At 49.5% G+C, this 16,486-nt stretch overlaps 6 protein-coding genes across 6 annotated transcripts; 3 read left to right on the top strand and 3 right to left on the bottom strand.

Annotated features, from left to right (window-relative positions):
- Nucleotides 1–203: 203 nt before the first annotated feature.
- N7519_005795 (putative serine/threonine protein kinase (Nrc-2)) lies at nucleotides 204–2,210 on the bottom strand (the record flags this gene model as incomplete). Its single annotated transcript, XM_057292571.1, has 4 exons — nucleotides 204–1,063; nucleotides 1,129–1,302; nucleotides 1,359–1,749; nucleotides 1,812–2,210. The coding sequence occupies 4 exons, from the start codon at nucleotides 2,208–2,210 to the stop codon at nucleotides 204–206; spliced, it is 1,824 nt and encodes a 607-aa protein (XP_057147382.1).
- Nucleotides 2,211–3,083: 873 nt separating this feature from the next.
- On the bottom strand, nucleotides 3,084–5,985 carry N7519_005794 (uncharacterized protein; the record flags this gene model as incomplete). Its single annotated transcript, XM_057292570.1, has 4 exons — nucleotides 3,084–3,558; nucleotides 3,616–3,912; nucleotides 3,968–5,729; nucleotides 5,904–5,985. The coding sequence occupies 4 exons, from the start codon at nucleotides 5,983–5,985 to the stop codon at nucleotides 3,084–3,086; spliced, it is 2,616 nt and encodes an 871-aa protein (XP_057147381.1).
- A 337-nt stretch (nucleotides 5,986–6,322) lies between these two features.
- N7519_005793 (uncharacterized protein) lies at nucleotides 6,323–8,047 on the bottom strand (the record flags this gene model as incomplete). Its single annotated transcript, XM_057292569.1, has 1 exon — nucleotides 6,323–8,047. One exon carries the CDS (start codon nucleotides 8,045–8,047, stop codon nucleotides 6,323–6,325), a length of 1,725 nt encoding a protein of 574 aa, XP_057147380.1.
- A 2,025-nt stretch (nucleotides 8,048–10,072) lies between these two features.
- On the top strand, nucleotides 10,073–11,341 carry N7519_005792 (uncharacterized protein; the record flags this gene model as incomplete). Its single annotated transcript, XM_057292568.1, has 3 exons — nucleotides 10,073–10,370; nucleotides 10,419–10,825; nucleotides 10,895–11,341. 3 exons carry the CDS (start codon nucleotides 10,073–10,075, stop codon nucleotides 11,339–11,341), a joined length of 1,152 nt encoding a protein of 383 aa, XP_057147379.1.
- Nucleotides 11,342–11,708: 367 nt separating this feature from the next.
- On the top strand, nucleotides 11,709–14,562 carry N7519_005791 (uncharacterized protein; the record flags this gene model as incomplete). The annotated part of the gene is made up of 5 exons (XM_057292567.1): nucleotides 11,709–11,871; nucleotides 12,016–12,503; nucleotides 12,564–13,217; nucleotides 13,275–13,672; nucleotides 13,710–14,562. The coding sequence occupies 5 exons, from the start codon at nucleotides 11,709–11,711 to the stop codon at nucleotides 14,560–14,562; spliced, it is 2,556 nt and encodes an 851-aa protein (XP_057147378.1).
- A 499-nt stretch (nucleotides 14,563–15,061) lies between these two features.
- Nucleotides 15,062–15,976, top strand: N7519_005790 (putative TFIID and and SAGA complex TAF10 subunit; the record flags this gene model as incomplete). The annotated part of the gene is made up of 2 exons (XM_057292566.1): nucleotides 15,062–15,340; nucleotides 15,536–15,976. The coding sequence occupies 2 exons, from the start codon at nucleotides 15,062–15,064 to the stop codon at nucleotides 15,974–15,976; spliced, it is 720 nt and encodes a 239-aa protein (XP_057147377.1).
- Between the last annotated feature and the right edge of the window lie 510 nt (nucleotides 15,977–16,486).

Below are 16,486 nucleotides of genomic sequence, written 5' to 3'. Positions count from 1 at the left end.
GAGACAAAAAAAGCTTGAATAGATCCACCAAGAAAAAGCCCCGAACACTCCATACACCCTGCGAGGATTGCAATGGAAGAAGAATAGCATCTAAATACAGTCGTTAATGCATCATGGTCGTCAGCGAGCCGACGCACATACGGCTGTTTTCCTCGTGTATCGGATAAAAGAAATAAGTGACGAAAAATGAAAAACCCAGGTTTTTACATATCACCCTCATGATGAAGCGTGACACTGTTAAACTCCTCAAAGGGATCATTGAGTTCGCCGTTCGGAGTCGCGAGGCCCGAATCCATTGGGACACCCTTCATCTTGGTAGAATCGGTGCCGCCAATATCTACGCTAGCGCTCTCCTTGACGTTACGGAAGTTCACTGTATCCGTGCCGGCACGACCCTGGTGAGGAATCATAGGCGGCTTCATGTGGCGAATGAGCGCCCATTGGGTCTGCCGGAAGAAGGGGTGAGTCTTGACATCGGAAGCACCAGCGCGGGCTCCTAGGCGCTTAGTTTCATCCTTGATCAGCAGTTTGCGGATCAGGGACTTGCACAGATTCGATGTCTGCTGCGCACCAGAGTGCTCTGGGAAGTTGACCTCGTCTCGCAAAATGCTGGCAAACGTCGCGTTTCGGTTCTTTCCTTTGAATGGAGTAGTGCCGTACAGCATTTCATAAATCAAAATGCCCAGGGTCCACCAATCAACGGCGCTGGTGTGACCGCAACCCTTGATCACCTCAGGTGCAATATACTCTTCCGTCCCCACAAAAGAATTCGTTCGGAAATCAGCAATGCATGACTTGGTATCAATAGTAGGCAAACCTGTGGTGGAGTTTCCACCACTGCGTGCGGGAATCATCGTCGGGGCACCCCCGGGTCCAGATTGCTTCGACAGATCGAAATCAGAAAGCATGATATGACCAGACTGGTGAAGCAGGATATTTTCTGGTTTCAAGTCACGGTAGATAAAGCCCATGAGATGGAGATATTCCAGCGCAGCAATAACCTCTGCGGCATAAAAGCGAGCTGCATCCTCGGAGATACTCTTACCGGGGCGGGTTTGCAGGGCTAGAGATGCACAAGTCAGCAAGCAAGAAGACGATGTCGAAGATGGGATAGAAAGGTAAACACACTCCTGAAAAACTCGCCACCACTGCAGTACTCCATGCAGAGATACAAATAATCTTCTGATTGGAAGGAGTGATATAAAGTGACAATGAACGGGTGGTTGCTCGTAGCCAGGATTTCTTGTTCGGCCAAAGCTCGTTTAATCTTATTCCGTTTGATCATCTCCTTCTTGCTCAAAACTAGCAGCAAGTCAGTATATGGTATCGCAAAGTCAGGGGTATGTAAGAAAACGTACCCTTCATGGCATATAGACGACTCGATTTCTTTTCGCGCACCAGATAAACTTTGCCAACATCACCCTTCCCGATCAGCTTGATCTTGTCAAAGCTAGCGGGGCCAACCTCTACATTCCGAACTTTGATGGAGTTCGAACTATAGGTGCGGCGGAACGAAGCGTTACTACCGAAATCTGAGCTGAGTGATGAAGGTATCGCCAGATTGGGCTCCTCGCTGCCTAGATCGGCCAGGCTCATTGATCCGCCCGACTGTTCCATCAGGGGCTCCTTGCCCAGTTCCGCTGTCTGAGGGCGGTCGCCCTGACCACTTGTGAATAGGCCTTGGGCATTCGGAGCAGAAGCCACACGTCGTAACTTGCGCGCTAGTTCCTCTTTGTTTGCCGTGGTCGCCTGTTCAACTGCCGAGACCCCCGTGACTTGCAACTCAGGGGTGTCAGGGGGGAGGAGGGCACTGACCCATCATTGCGGTGTCGCAATGCTGGCTGGCCCTGGTGGGCAAAGTATGGGTTGGCGGATGCGGTAGGCGACATGGCATCGTCGAGTGGGTTGCCTTCACTAGCAACGGTTGTTGATCGATTGCGGCCTATACCTGGCAGGAATCGAGACTGCCGGAAAGCAGACTTCTCGTTCTTGGCTGCGCCATGGTTATCCCGTTCGCGTTCGGTACTTCCAGAGGCGTTGGGATTTGGGGAGTGGCTGGAACTGTTGATACGGAAAAAGTTCTTGATTCTCGTAGGCAGATGGCTAGACTCGTTGGAGTGTTTTCGCGTGGGAAGGGAGAGAGCGGGGAAATTCCCGCGCTTCTCATTATTTGTCACTGCGGACGGACTGGAGGCGAAAAGCTGCGTCATATTGGGTGGGCCGCCGAAATCAAAACCGAGACCGAAATGATATTCACCTAGGACCTGTCGAAGAAGATGATCCGAAGGGTGCAAAAGCAAGGTGCAAGGCAGGTGAAAGCGCGGTAATCTTCCAGATGCCAAGTGCCGGCTGGGGATATAATCGCGGGGGCAATTATTGTTAGTAAGAAGCGGTACAACGGGGGATGTCCACCCAAAGAACTGGAACGACAAAAGCCACGATAACTGGGCTCATGGATAAGACGACATGTCAGAACAAGTAAAGAATGAAGATCAAGAATTGAAACCCGTGGGAAAAGAGGGAGGCAAGGAGGAATTGGAGTGGAGAAGGACCCGTGGACGCGGAGGCCAAGGCTTAGTCATCTGAAATCTGGGCAGGGCAATCCCTTCTGGGCAATGTACAACGTCCATCGACGTCAGAAGTATTGAGAAGAGTTGAGAAAGATGCATGGAAATGCTCAGAAAGATCATTTAGAAGGCATTCACCCCAATATGGCTTGACCTTGGTCAACAGAATTCTAAATATAACTCTAGGAATTAACGAAATAAGGAAATTAGGATTTAAGGAACAGGGTGGCGATAACCCGAGTATAAATAACCATGTACAATGTACAACCACGTGATAATCATACAACTTCATTCCTTTGGAAGAATATCAATACATACATAATAATATCGTACAGATTCTCATTTCAATCCCCTCGATATCGCTTCCTCCCCTTGACTCGAACTTGGTCCATGTTTTTCATTTTCTTTCCCATGCTTTTCTCTGCCTTTTCTCTGAAACACGTCGTCGAAACTTCGGAAACACATACATAGGCTTGGGCTCAAACCCCCCAATGCTCAAAGCGATAGTTGCATCAATTAGTTGTGAGCATGTGCATTGATTCTGCTCATGTTCACAATGGCGGGAGCGGTATGTCTGACGCTGGCATTGATCAACCGCGACGAGTACACTGGCAAGTACGCGGTGTGCTGCTGACTATCTGGCGCGTCGAAACCGAGAACAGTTGTTGCCGGTACTTCGTCTCTCAAGTCATCAATCAATCTCGATGTGTGCGAGCGACGGGCGTTTCGGACATTTTGACGTGCGTCATGTCGTCGACGGGCATTCAGACTCGACGAGATCATACGGGAACCAACGCTGCTAAGACCACCCACAGGTACATAGTGTCTCCGGCGGACACTCGACCTCGAGATCGCTCTGCTCAGGCTATTCCGGGATAAGTGGCTATACCTGCCGAATGGGCTATTCCGAGACAATAGTGGTGTGTCAGACATATCATCGGGGTAATCCGCTCCGAAACTGCTCATTGTCATGGTGAAACTCCCGCTGTAGCTAATATATGTCAAACCCAGACCTTCAAACAAGCATGCGGGTTTGGGTGGGACTTACCTGTGGTTCATGCCATCATCTGATCGTTGGGTTGAGGGGCGTCCCCTCCGTTCACTGGATCCTTCCACGTCTACAACAAGCACATCGAAAAAGTCCGTTGGAATGAGAGGTGTTTGGAAATCCGAAACCTCACTACTTCCGCGCTGGCGATCAAAGGAGAGCTCTGAGAGTATCTCCTCATTCAGTCCAGGTCCGGGGCTAGAGGCTCTGATCGTCTGTGGGTCGTCATCAGAACCGCTTGAAACTGATGCGCTACGGTGCTCATTCTGAAGAAAGTGAAGCCCATTCTGATCATCGCTGCGGGTCTAGAAGTTAGTATTCTCCAATTGCTGGCCTGAGACAAAGAACTTACACGCTAAACGCGAGGTCTGGTGTATGACTCCCATCATTTTCAGCCGTGCGAGTCAATTCGATGGCGTGCTCCTCATGGCCGATTTCAGTAATTGAATGCAATGCTGATCTCAAATTGTTGATGTTTCGGCCGAAATTCCGAGGCAAGGTGTTACTGATGCGCCTTCCATTTCTCGGGCGACGTTCTGTCCATGTCTCCTGGGGGATCCATGATGTGATTTCATTGATTTCCGTCTCAGAACCCCTTTCAGGATCAATGTGGATGCCCAATCGGTTATTAGCGTCAAAGAGCGGGTCATTGCTTCCTGCAGGCATGTTGCCGCTAGCTCCACCCGTGTCCTGAAACAAATCCGACCTTCTATCAACCGGAATCTGATCGAAGAGTGAGCTGCTTCTGCTCCTGTTTCGATTTCCATTTCCATCATCACGAATCAGCAACTCGGAGCTTCCATCAACCTGCATGTTATCAAAGTCTGAGTTGTTCCCGTTTGTGTGGCCTGTTCCATTCTGGATGCTGTTTGTGGCTGTTGATTGTTCCCGCTGGAATTGGATGGGATGGCCAGTGTTAGGGTCAATAATATCAACCCCACGAGAGATTTTGGGACGCACAACCTCATTGGTACCATCAGTCGACAGGTTACCATGTGAACCACCATGGATCGTTCTTCTGGGTTGCTCTTTATGGGCTGGTTCGACGGTAATATCTCCTGTGTTATTGGCATTGTTCGTGAGAGATGCCTCTGCGAGCATCTGATAGTAATCAAGAGCGTTGAGCATTCTTGCCCGTTCGTTGGTGTTGTAAACACGCAATCGATAACAAGTATCGCCAGCTGGAATCACTGGGTCCATCGCAATGAATTCGTTGACCTCCTCCAGGTACATTTCATGGTACCGGAGTTTGCTCATCAGTCGCGCCCTTGCCTCAAACATCGCACCAAGGCCATATGTCCACGCCACCCGTACATATCGAACATAAAAGTCGCAACGTGGGAGAATATCAACCGGGCGAGCGAACGACATCATCTGCGCAATTGCAGCATCATCATAATTGATAAGAGCCTGGATCAAATACCATCGTCGTCGGCGCTCCTGGGCCTCAGTTATGGTCTCATAACTCTGCACTTCCGATGGACTCCGGCGAGCAACACCTCCGAAGTCTTGATCATCTTCGAACTCTGAATCATCTTCGTCTAGTGGTTGGTACTCAAAGTGTTCAGCATATGGAATGTTTGCTTCCATTGCCTGGGAAACACTCAAGTTCCGTGAATCGATGGTAACTGCGAATTGGGATGTGCTTGCATGCAAAGGCAAACGCGGCTCATGCAAGTTATTATCGGACTCTGTGGGAGAATGGATGATTGTCAAGATTTCCTGTGCTCCGCTCTGGCCACCAGTCCTCAGTTGATCATCAACAAGGACATGCGAAACAATGGGTTCGTCATTCGCTTCATCCGTTGGTGCAGCTGATGAGCCATCAGGACGGGGTGACCTTGGTGGCTCCATTGGAACGATTCTTCCCCCTGCTGTGACTCGCTGGTGTCTCGGGGAAGTGTGCTTTTTCAGAAATTGGGCGAATCCTGCATCCTTCGTGGAGAGAACAGGCTGAATGGACTTCTTGTTGTTACGGGTCGGGCGGTTCTTGGACGTTTTCGATGCTGGATTTTTGTTCGGTCGCGATGACCTGGCTGACTCTCTAGTCGGTCGGTTCCTAGGGTTTTCTGAAAGGATGGGCTTCTTGCTTCGATCAGGACGCGCTCGCCTGCCTATGGTCGATGGTTAGCATGGTTCTATTCGCTGTTATGCATTGTCGATGGCCCTGAGACCCATGACAGGTCTGCTTGCTGTACCGGAAGCCAGTTCACACCAGCAACACAGTCGAACCTTCGTCCTTTGCAGGAGATCATTGATCACAAGCATCATCACAAAGGGCAGCTTACAGTGTCTTGCTTCGCTGGTCCACTTGCAGTGTACACCTGTGTCCTGGCACAATGCCAGCAGTGTTGGCAGGTTATACTTCATTTTGTTCATATGGGCGAAATATTTACCTGTCAAGAACAAAGAAAACTTTGAAACGAATAAATTCGGTGAAAATAAGATGGTGTGAAGGTGATTCGGATGGGAAAGTGCAGGGTCTGGAGAAGGAACGAGTGCTCGAGGCTATTCAGAGATTATGGGTCACGAGGCATACAGTCGACGACGCGTCTGAGCACGCGTCGATATTGGCGCCAGTAACCCTAAGCGAGAAAGATGTTCGAGGAAGGAAGAGTTAGAAGAACAGGTTCGACAAACGGAAAAAGTGTTTGATATAAAAGCACGGCGACGACATAATCAATTCTCGGCGACGACATCATACAGTCTATACACTCTCTCTGACTTTCACAGGCTGAAGGCCACTGTGAACAACCCAATCCTCTTCATGCTCCGCAAAAGGCGACCTGCCTTCCATGCCATCGGGCTGATTATTCTCGATCTCTTTCCTGCCCTGCCCCATCTCCCAGCTTCCGGTGCGTTCATGGCCATGTACAGCAACTCCAACTCCAGCGGCGAGACCACTTGATGGTTGTGAATTGTCGGTCTTAGAATTTCTCCATATGGGTTCGCTGAATGACACATCGGCATCACTGGCAAGTTTTCCAGGGCCTTTGAACCCTCCCAGGCTTCCTTTCTTGGGAGGTTTTCCCTTGCGCACGCGAACAATAAGGACCAAAATGAGTCCCGTGAATGCAACGACAGCAAGCGTTGTAACAGCACCAATTACTCCAGCTAAAGCGGGAGCCATACCTTTGTCCTTCTTTCTCTGTGATTCACGCTGATCTAACACTCCATTGCAAAACACAGTTTCAGCGTTACAGCGGAGGCACCATTCTTGGGTTGAGGCCACGGCAAATGTCTCCAGCTCGGAGTGGAACTCAGTATACGGGATTGAAGCACGACTGGGACTGTGTCCAAAGAGGGAGTACGGTTCGAATTCGGTGGTGTTGTCGGTACCATTGTGAAGCAAGAATCTCACATACAAATTGTCGATTCCAGGGTAGGATGGATACAAGTTGCTGCTGTCTTCGAAGCTGTACAGCTCGAAAACAAACGAGCCACCTCGTACCAGGCGGGAGAAGAAGTTGGGTTGATGCTGGTTTGCAAGTCCCACCAGAGATGACAGGGCAACAGCTGGCTCATCACCACCGAATAACAGGGTCATCTTCTGCCGCATGCCACTTTCCTGGATGTTCAGATCGAAGGCTTCTAGAATGCTCGATGCCAAAGTCTGCCCCGCAATCGGACTGGCTACTCCGATCATAGACCCGCTGGAAGACGACTGTTGGCGATTTGTGCTCCATACGTACTGGTCGGCTAGCGAGCGGGCACGAAGGATGTCGGCGTGATTCAGACTTTCCAATAAGCTGTCATTGTGCACAACTTCATAATCCAAATACTCCGAAATTGGAACGGCATTTGTGTAAGTTGCGGACGATTCATCGTAAACTCCAGACAATGCCAGTTTCCACAGTTTCCTATAAAAGGCTTCGGTATCTCGCGTGATACCCTGGACTTCGTCGCTGGCCCGATATTCGCCCTCGGCGGCACGATACATGTCGCACATTGCGTGACCTTCAATCAGAATAGACTGAGGGTCCGCCTCGCCGACTGTGACAATCCGAGGATATTGATATCCGTTCAATGGCGCCTGTGCAAACGATCCGTTCGCAACTTGGTTACTCGGTATGTTCATTGAGCCGAGCGGTGGGTATAGACCCTGCATGAATGCTTGTGCAGAGCCAACGGTCTGCTGGTCCGTTGCCGATAGCACATCCACATCGTTTGAGTCCAAAATGGTTGGCGATAAGTTCTGGATTACATGATCAGAGCCTCCAGATACATAACGATAGCGGAAATTCGATCCTGCCGCGGCAAGTTCGTTGGCTCCATAGTCGGTCAACGCTTGAGAGCTGGCGAGCGCACTGGGCTTGCTGTCTCCGTAGACAGTAAAAGCAAAGACTCCCCACACTCTCTCAATGGAGTGAAAGTCTTGGCCTGAGACCACCAACCCCTGCAGGGCCAGGAGAGCGATGGATAGGCCGTACATCAAGATGGTCTTCAAGCACCCAAGAACAGCAAAGCTTGACTGGATTGATTGACTTGCTCTACAAACTACGGGGGCAACCTCTTTGTAGTAAAGAGACTCGGACCTCCATGGTCTAGACCTCGACTATTATTGTAGTGCTAGGGCCGCCAGGCTAGGGAACCAGACAATAAGATATCCGCTTTCGGAAACTGGTACTACTGCAAGTAGACATACTGGCTTTCTATTCGCAAATATCAAAACTGAAGCCTCTGTAAGCTTTCGGGTTATTCGGATGGCAGGGAATAGCTGAATCTTGACGACATTAAGCATACATTGAAATTAATTCCGGAGTTTGTCATAGAAAATGATCTATAAGAAGCGAACCAAAAGGATATTTGAGGAGCTCCTAAGAGGTAAAATCTCGCAGAAGATATCGGTTAGACTCGATGATCTCGCAGGTCAGACACAATATATATTACTCAGTTATAACTTCTTTTGATCTATAGATTCATAAAATGTCATGACCGAATCCTCCAAGGTTGGATTATAGTGTGGGTATCCACCACAGCTCTCATATTGGTAGGCTCAAGGTTGCACGCATACCCTGGTGAAATAGGGTTGATGACGCGCACAAATTATCCGCTCGAGAGTCCATGGAACTTACATATACATCAGTCTACATATCCATTCCCAGGTGACACACTAGTAATTGAAGGTAATAGCACATATGATGATAGAATTACAATACTCAAAGTATTATATCTAAGTAATGAGGCGTACATGTAGACATCACCAGTGAACAAAACGGCCGAGGGTAGATAGTACGCTAGTCTTAAAACGGCACTAGCCTTAAGTGAAGTACCTGTCGACCTACAAAATATATACAGGTACCATAGGTTTTTCTAAATGTGAGAAAGAGAAAATGTGATTATATCTACCAACGTCTGTAGTATTTTATTCCGATCCAAGCCAATCCACCAAGAAGATTGACCCTGGAGAGTTGACAGACCGAAATCTGACCCACCCTCAGTGGCCACAGATATCGTTGGTCTAAATCCTGATGTTCTGTCAAAATGCAGTGACAACGCTGTCAAGATTGCAGAGATGCAAATAAGGTTTCTAGAGATGATAGCAGTTCTCTAGATACTCGATGGAACAGTTGATGGGTCGGTAATGGTATGATTCTCGCATACTAGCTACATACAGTATGTATAGTATGGATTTTCGAAGGCAGACTGTGTTTCCACCACACCGCCTTCCACCACACCGGCAAGAACCCCCCCCGCAGATCTGATAACCTTCCAACCTTGGAAGGTTGCCCAGGTGGAATCATCATTGATAACCTTAATAATAAGATTATCCATTCCCACCTGGGCAACTGGGCAGATTCAACAGTAGAGACGGGTTTCATCCCAGGTTTGTAAGTTGTATAACAAGACGGCAAGCAGCTATTCTGCACATGTAGGTACAAATGTTTAGCCCAATATTTCGGAGGTCCCACTGTACTAATCCTATTCTAGAACGTCGATCCGGGGAACCCTGCCTGCATATGTTGACTATACAACAGTTGCTACTACCATCCTTACTTCTCACTTCTCACTTTTTTCCCTTCCTTCAACCATCTTGCTTTCCCACCATGATCAAGGTATTTGATCCGCAAGCTCTCAATTTCTTCTCTTTCCTCAGTTTAATTTTCACTTCTTTCTTCCTTTCACTTGGCTCTGATTTCCTCAACCACTCGAACCGCGAACTCTTACTTTCACTCCTTTCTCAATTGAGACTCATCTCGATTTAATTCACTGAAAGACATTTTGAAAATGCCTTCCCCAACCAAACAGATGAAGCAAAAATGGGGAAGTCTCTCCAATGTCTTTGAAGGACATGAGGTTAAACCTGCCTCTCCCTCTTCACAAGCTAACCCGCTATCGACTAAAATCAACCTTGCTAAGTCCATACGCCAATACATGCAGTCTAAGTTCCGCACTGGACAAGAAAGTGTATCTCCCCGCAGTTTACATGGGATACAATCTCAGTTTACAAGAAGTTATGCTCGCTCTTAAGGGGTTGCAGGTCACAGCAACCTCTCGAAAACACTCCACCTCTTCCCTGGTGGCCAGTCCCGAAGACGCTTCGGCAAAGAATGCCGTTGTAACAGGGACAGATTCCGTGCGGGGGTTTCCGAGGGCACCAAGAGGGTCGAGGACGCCGAAGACCCAAATTGCAGCGCTCAAAAGACTGCGGGAGACATACAGGAGAAAATGGGCGGAGAAGAGGCAGCGACTTCTGGTCTTCAAATGCCAGGAGCTTGGCCTTCCGACCCACCTGTCGTCACTGCGTCTGGCGAGTCAGACATGCATGGACGGAGCGTATGATTACGAAATTAGCGCATAAGACTTCGACCCGGACACTATTTTTCCTGGGGTTGTCACCCTGAGCAATCAACTGTCGGCGATTCTGCAGAAGCAACTCACCCCTCCGCAAGAAAGCGAGTTCGAAGATCACGTCCTCCATTGCCTTGCAACTATGGTTTATGGATCCAATATGATTGAGCGCGCAGGGAGTGGTTTCAGGATCACCCTCATACTCTGCTTCGCAATTTTTCGCGGCGAGGAGATTCCGGAGGACATAGAAGAAACAGAGGAAGTGTTCTTGGAGTTGAAAAAGAAGCTCCTACGCAACGACATGCTAGCAAATGTTTCCACAGTTTTACAAAGTCGTAGGGAAATCATTCAGCATGCAAAGGCCGCCTCCTACATCATTAGTCAACTTTGCGTTTATGATAAGGACCTTAGTGCAGAGGTCATCCTCCAGACTCATAAAATTGAAACACAAAGTTGACGCTGAACACACTCCCTGGGAAGAGTATAGGGTGTGTATCGTACGGAAGAAGTTTCTGCTGGCCTCCATGCCTTCCCCCATCACAGCCTTGTCCCCTTTAAAATGAAAGCAATGGTTCCCGAACTGGAGTCTGACCTGGAAGAAGCTATTGATAAAAGAACAGTTGATCCTGTTGCCATTGCTTCGAAATACACTCACATCTTTGTCAATATCCATCCATTTATCGACGGAAATGGACGTATGTGTCGTCTGATCTTGAACTCGATGCTTCTCAAGCTTGGCAGTTTCCTTGTGTGCATCGGCGAGAAGGAAGAGGACCGCTCCCTTTACATGGCAGTCGCTAGCAACGGGGGTGCACTAGAGGATATGTATGGAGATCTTGATGAAGATGAGAAACCAGCTATGCACAAGGAGCTAGGAGGTTTTGTTCTGTCGCATGCCAAGAGTATGCGCAAGCTGGTCACGATGCTTTCGTGAATTTTCGGGATATCAAAAATGGAGTTTATCTTTTATTAGCTGAGGGGAGCATTATTAGGAATCCAAGTGGTGCGAATGACCTGAGGTACAAATACGATGGATGTAGCTTGAGTATAGGCAACTCGCGTACCAGGTACATGTACTTTAGGTACCTGACCTGACGACATCAGCCCACGCACTTAAATGAATTAAGCCACGGACCTTTCACCGAACATTTTCCTTCTCTCTTCTCCATCTACCTTTCTTCCGTTTTATCCACGCACGCTTTCTTTGATGCCCACGCTTCCATCCATCTTCTCCTAAATTCCACCGCCCGGCAGAAAAATCATCTTTTCGCTCCTCCATCCTACTTCCGCAAGCCCTACAAATGCGCCCTACCCCTAAGCCCTCATTTCTGCTCTCGGAAGTTGATACCCCGACCCCAGGCAGGCGCTTCGTCCAAATGGTCGAGACTCGAGGCGCGCGGCCATCATTCGATGGTCAGGAAACATCTGACTTTCCTCCCTTCCCTTCCGATGGAGGTGACATTGGTAAGTGTTCCCTTCAAGTGCCTCATCCGATCGTCCCGTTTACCAGCCTCGACCTCGACCACCACCCATACCTATTACCCTCACCGCCAATGGACCTCAATGTAACCTTGAAGTTAATACTTATCATTTGAATTTGTATCATAGACCAAAAAGTCCCCCATTCCTTCGATGATGAGGAACATGGCTCGCCTCCGGCTGCCAAAAAGCGTCGTACAGGCGACGGCCCTGACGGTGATATCTCTCTACCCGACGAAGTCATCTTGATGGCCGATCAGCATGGCCCTGGTCACAAAATCGAAGAAGAATTGGCCTCGGCCCTCGGCGAAGGTGTCATTGACACCGTCGAGCAAACTGATCATAATGTAAACCAAACTCTTCAGCATGGCACTCATGACACCCATGATGCCACTGCCGGGCTTGCGACCACCCAGGACGGTACCTCTAATCTCAATCCCGACGTGGCCACCATCATTTCTGAGATAATGGATCACACAGAGCGTCAGGAGCAAACCGTCGCAATGGGACCTCAAGAACTACCACCGTCGAACGATTTCCCGGGAGCCAGAGGTTTTGCTTTCCTCAAGGCCAACTCTCACCTCAAGATTCAGAGTCTCCCTATCCTGGATAATCTCGTGAGTTGATCGATACTATGTGTGGTGTCTCAGTCTTCTAACATTACCATTACTTCCTAGTCTACGCAGATATTGTCGTTCCTTTCCAAGAACAGCTACCAAGACCTCACTGCTATGGTGTCCGAGCCTGACTCCGAAAATGGCCAAGCATATGCCACCATGCGCTCCTTGTTCGATCACACAAAGCGAGTCTACACGGTTAAGCACTCATTCCTTCAGCCTACGGACCTTGAAATCACAGACGCTTCCCAAATTGATGTTATTCGCAAAGCGAACCTAGCGTCCTTTGTCTCGAGTATCTTCGGATCTCAGGAAATTGGGTTTGCGGACCTCAACGATCATTTCCTAGACGTTTTCGTCCCGGAAGGTGGTCGTTTACTGAAGGTTCAAGGTGCTCTGTACCTCGAACTGAAGACGCAGGCTTTCATCGCAGCCATGCATAACAAATCCCTCACCCGTACGCAGCTCCTCTACAATCTGTTCCCGGACGATATGGAACAGCGATTGCTGGCTAGACGCCCTGGTACCCGACAGCTGGCACCATCTGAGACAGATTTCGTGAACCGTCTCACTTCTCGCCGTGATATCCTCCTCAATGAGATCAACAACGAGGAAGCGCTGAATGCCCTGCCGGACAAGTACCACTGGGAAGATTTCCTCCGTGATCTTAGCTCCTACATTTCGAAGAACTTTGACGCCATAAATACTCAACAGGTTCGTTTGTTGCCTTTATGTTTTCTCAAATGTTGTGCTTATACTAATATCATCTAGGGAAAGAAACCTGTCAAGGGACGTCAGCCGTCGAGTTCAAATGGGGATGCTCACGAGTCACCCAACACCACCCACCAGGGTCAATTCTCACTGAACCAACAAGTTGAAGTCCCGGTGGACCGGAACATGCATGGCGACCTTGTCGCGCGTGCTGCCCGAGCTGCGCAGATTGCCCTACAGGGCCATGGCCTCCGACGCTCTCAGCAGCAGTCGCAGCAACAGCAACAGCAGCAGCAGCATCAACAACAGCCCCAACAGACTCAGTCTCAGGCTAGTCCATCGCCTCTGCCGCAGCAACCCCAGCATCAACAGCACCAACAGCCGCAGCAGCCACCGCCGCCACCGCCACAACAGCAGCAGCCGCAGCCGCAGCAGCAGACGAGCCAACCCGAGAACCAGTATCTTCATGGCTACACTGCCGCACAACAACCGCAGCCGTCTCACCAACAATATCATAGTCCCACCCCCCCCTGGAGGTTATCAAACACAACATGCCTCTCCCTTGACTTTCCAGCAGAGCCCATTACAGGCCACCTTCCAGCAATACAACCCCAACGCAGCACAAGCTATGCAAGCCAGGGCGAATGGCATGTCCTCCAACCATGGATACATGCCCGGAATTCCCCATTACTCTCAGTCCCAGCCCACTCAGGTCCTCTACGAACGCGCCCGGATGGCCGCATCCGCCAAGTCTTCTCCGACTAGCCGCAAATCTGGTCTTCCCAGTCAACGTCGACCTTGGACTACCGAAGAAGAGAATGCGTTGATGGCCGGTCTGGACCGCGTTAAGGGTCCCCATTGGAGTCAGATCCTTGCTATGTTTGGACCTGGTGGAACGATCAGCGAAGCCCTCAAGGATCGCAACCAAGTTCAGCTGAAGGACAAGGCTCGCAACTTGAAGCTCTTCTTCTTGAAGAGTGGAATTGAGGTACCATACTACCTCAAGTTCGTTACTGGTGAATTGAAAACCCGTGCTCCCGCCCAGGCAGCCAAGCGGGAAGCCCGCGAAAGACAAAAGAAGCAGGGCGAAGAAGACAAGGCTCATGTGGAAGGAATCAAGGGTATGATGGCGCTTGCTGGAGCGCATGGGGCACCCGTGTCGGGTCATGATATGTCCGCCTCGCCCAGCCTTCCACCGGATGCCAATAGCCAATCCGTGTTTGATCAAACCGCAGAGCAGAACCTCATGCAGACTCTGAGCCAGGAGGTACACGGAAGTCAGTACCCTCAGCAGCATGCTCAGCCAACTCCTGACCACATCGATCCCCACATGCAGTTGGGACAGTAGATGATTGTCAACCAACCATTTGTCTTGATTTAGCTTTTCATCCGCGAGATTCGTCATGAGAACTTGGGATTTGCAATTTCGTTTCGGAGTCTAGGACTGGATTGATATTTGTTCCTTCGGGAACCACATTTGTTTTACTATGGGATTGCGACATTGCGCCGGATTGGGCGATTTGCTTTTATTGCATTCCAATTGTATGAGTACATAGTGATAGGGTGAAATGAATGATAATGAAGAAAAGAAACATCTCTGTATATCTGTATATGTATGTAGATAGATTGAAGATTCAAGTACTGTATACTATATGCGTTAAGGACATACAGCATGGTCGAAGGTAAAAAGGCCATCCAGGTGGCCCGTGCACTACCCGTGTGACTTTCATCTCCCTATAACTAAACGTACGTATAATCGCCATTGATTGGCCTTGTACTTGGAAGTCTGCAGCCCACGTTTGGATTAAAAGAAATTTGCAGGGATTTCCCGCCGATATTTGCCCAACATGGCCGACTCTCAAACATCGCAACTTCCCCAATCCATACCTCAGAACGGATCACAAGACCATCCCCTTCCGTCCGAATCTGAAGATAACATCAAAACCGAGCCTGATCTTGATGCTTCCATCGAAAAAGACGTCGAGATGAACACTGAGAACCAGACCGGAGCGAACGCCAACGCCAACGCGCCTGGCCAAGATCCCATGGCCCCCGCGCCAGAACCCTCCAAGAAGGAAACAAGCTTGCGCGAGTTCCTCGGCAAGATGGACGACTATGCTCCAATTGTAAGTCATCTCTGAAACAAGACTGTAACCTCTCTGAGCTTCCCCTTCTCACTTGACCACACGGTGGACAACGACATCCCCGCCACCATCGATCTACCCCAAGATTTAAGCATGTGAAAGCAAGACCCAAGACACGAAACACAAGATGTATCAGACAGACAAGGAAAAGCAAGAAGACTGACTCTCGATCTCCAGATTCCCGACGCAGTCACCGCCCACTACCTCACCCTCGCTGGTCTCCCACCACCAGGCACAGGCCCCGGCCAAACCCCACCTCACCTGGCACGACTCCTGGCACTCGCAGCGCAAAAGTTCGTCTCAGACATCGCGGCAGACTCGTACCAGTTCGCCCGCATCCGCGCCTCAAACAGCTCCTCTGCAAACAACCCCATCGGCAGTCTAGCAGCTGCGGCTGGTCTCAATGCTCCGGCTGGCGCAGGCGGTGCCCCAGCTCCTGGCGGCGATGGCGGCAAGAGTAACAAATCTGGCACTCATCTCGGTATCCAGCGGCCTGGATTTGGAGGTGGTGGTTCCGGTGGTTCTGGCCAGGGACGCACGGTGTTGACCATGGAGGACCTGGGAATGGCAGTTTCGGAATACGGGGTTAGCGTGAAGCGAGGCGAGTTCTACAGGTAGTTCAGTGATGGAAATTTGTCTTCGGGGGGTTTATCATTTGTGCCTGGTTTTTATTTGCCCTTTTTCCTCATTGTTTGTCTTTTGCGTTTTCCGGGCTCATGGCGTTTAGGTGTGCCCATGGTCTTGAGTGGCCTGGGATCATGACTGCATTGCTAGTCTGGGCTGGTGGTTGGGCGGATCCAATGGATGGCGTTGTCTTTTTCTTGAGGATTCTTTGATATCTAGAATCTATGTATGCAATGCTACAGAAACTAGTCGTGGAATGATATGAAACATTTCACATGTATTGCTGGCTCAGAAACGTGCATCAGAATGCGAGGAACCCAATATATTAAACTAGGACAAGTTGTTAACTGGACATTGACATATTTGTCTTCCTGTAGGTTCTACGTTTGGGTATTGATGTATACCAGTCGCATTGCACTTTGCAATTTATAGATTGCATCTAGGAAAAAAGAAATGCGTATTGAACTCCAACCCAAAAGCAGCTAATGTCACATAGAATCCAAT

This window comes from Penicillium mononematosum, assembly GCF_028829835.1.
Source record: "Penicillium mononematosum strain IBT 11891 chromosome Unknown utg000003l:1.0-8172316.0:1.0-8177699.0, whole genome shotgun sequence".
NCBI lineage: Eukaryota > Fungi > Ascomycota > Eurotiomycetes > Eurotiales > Aspergillaceae > Penicillium > Penicillium mononematosum.
This window is presented reverse-complemented; position numbering and strand designations above follow the sequence as displayed.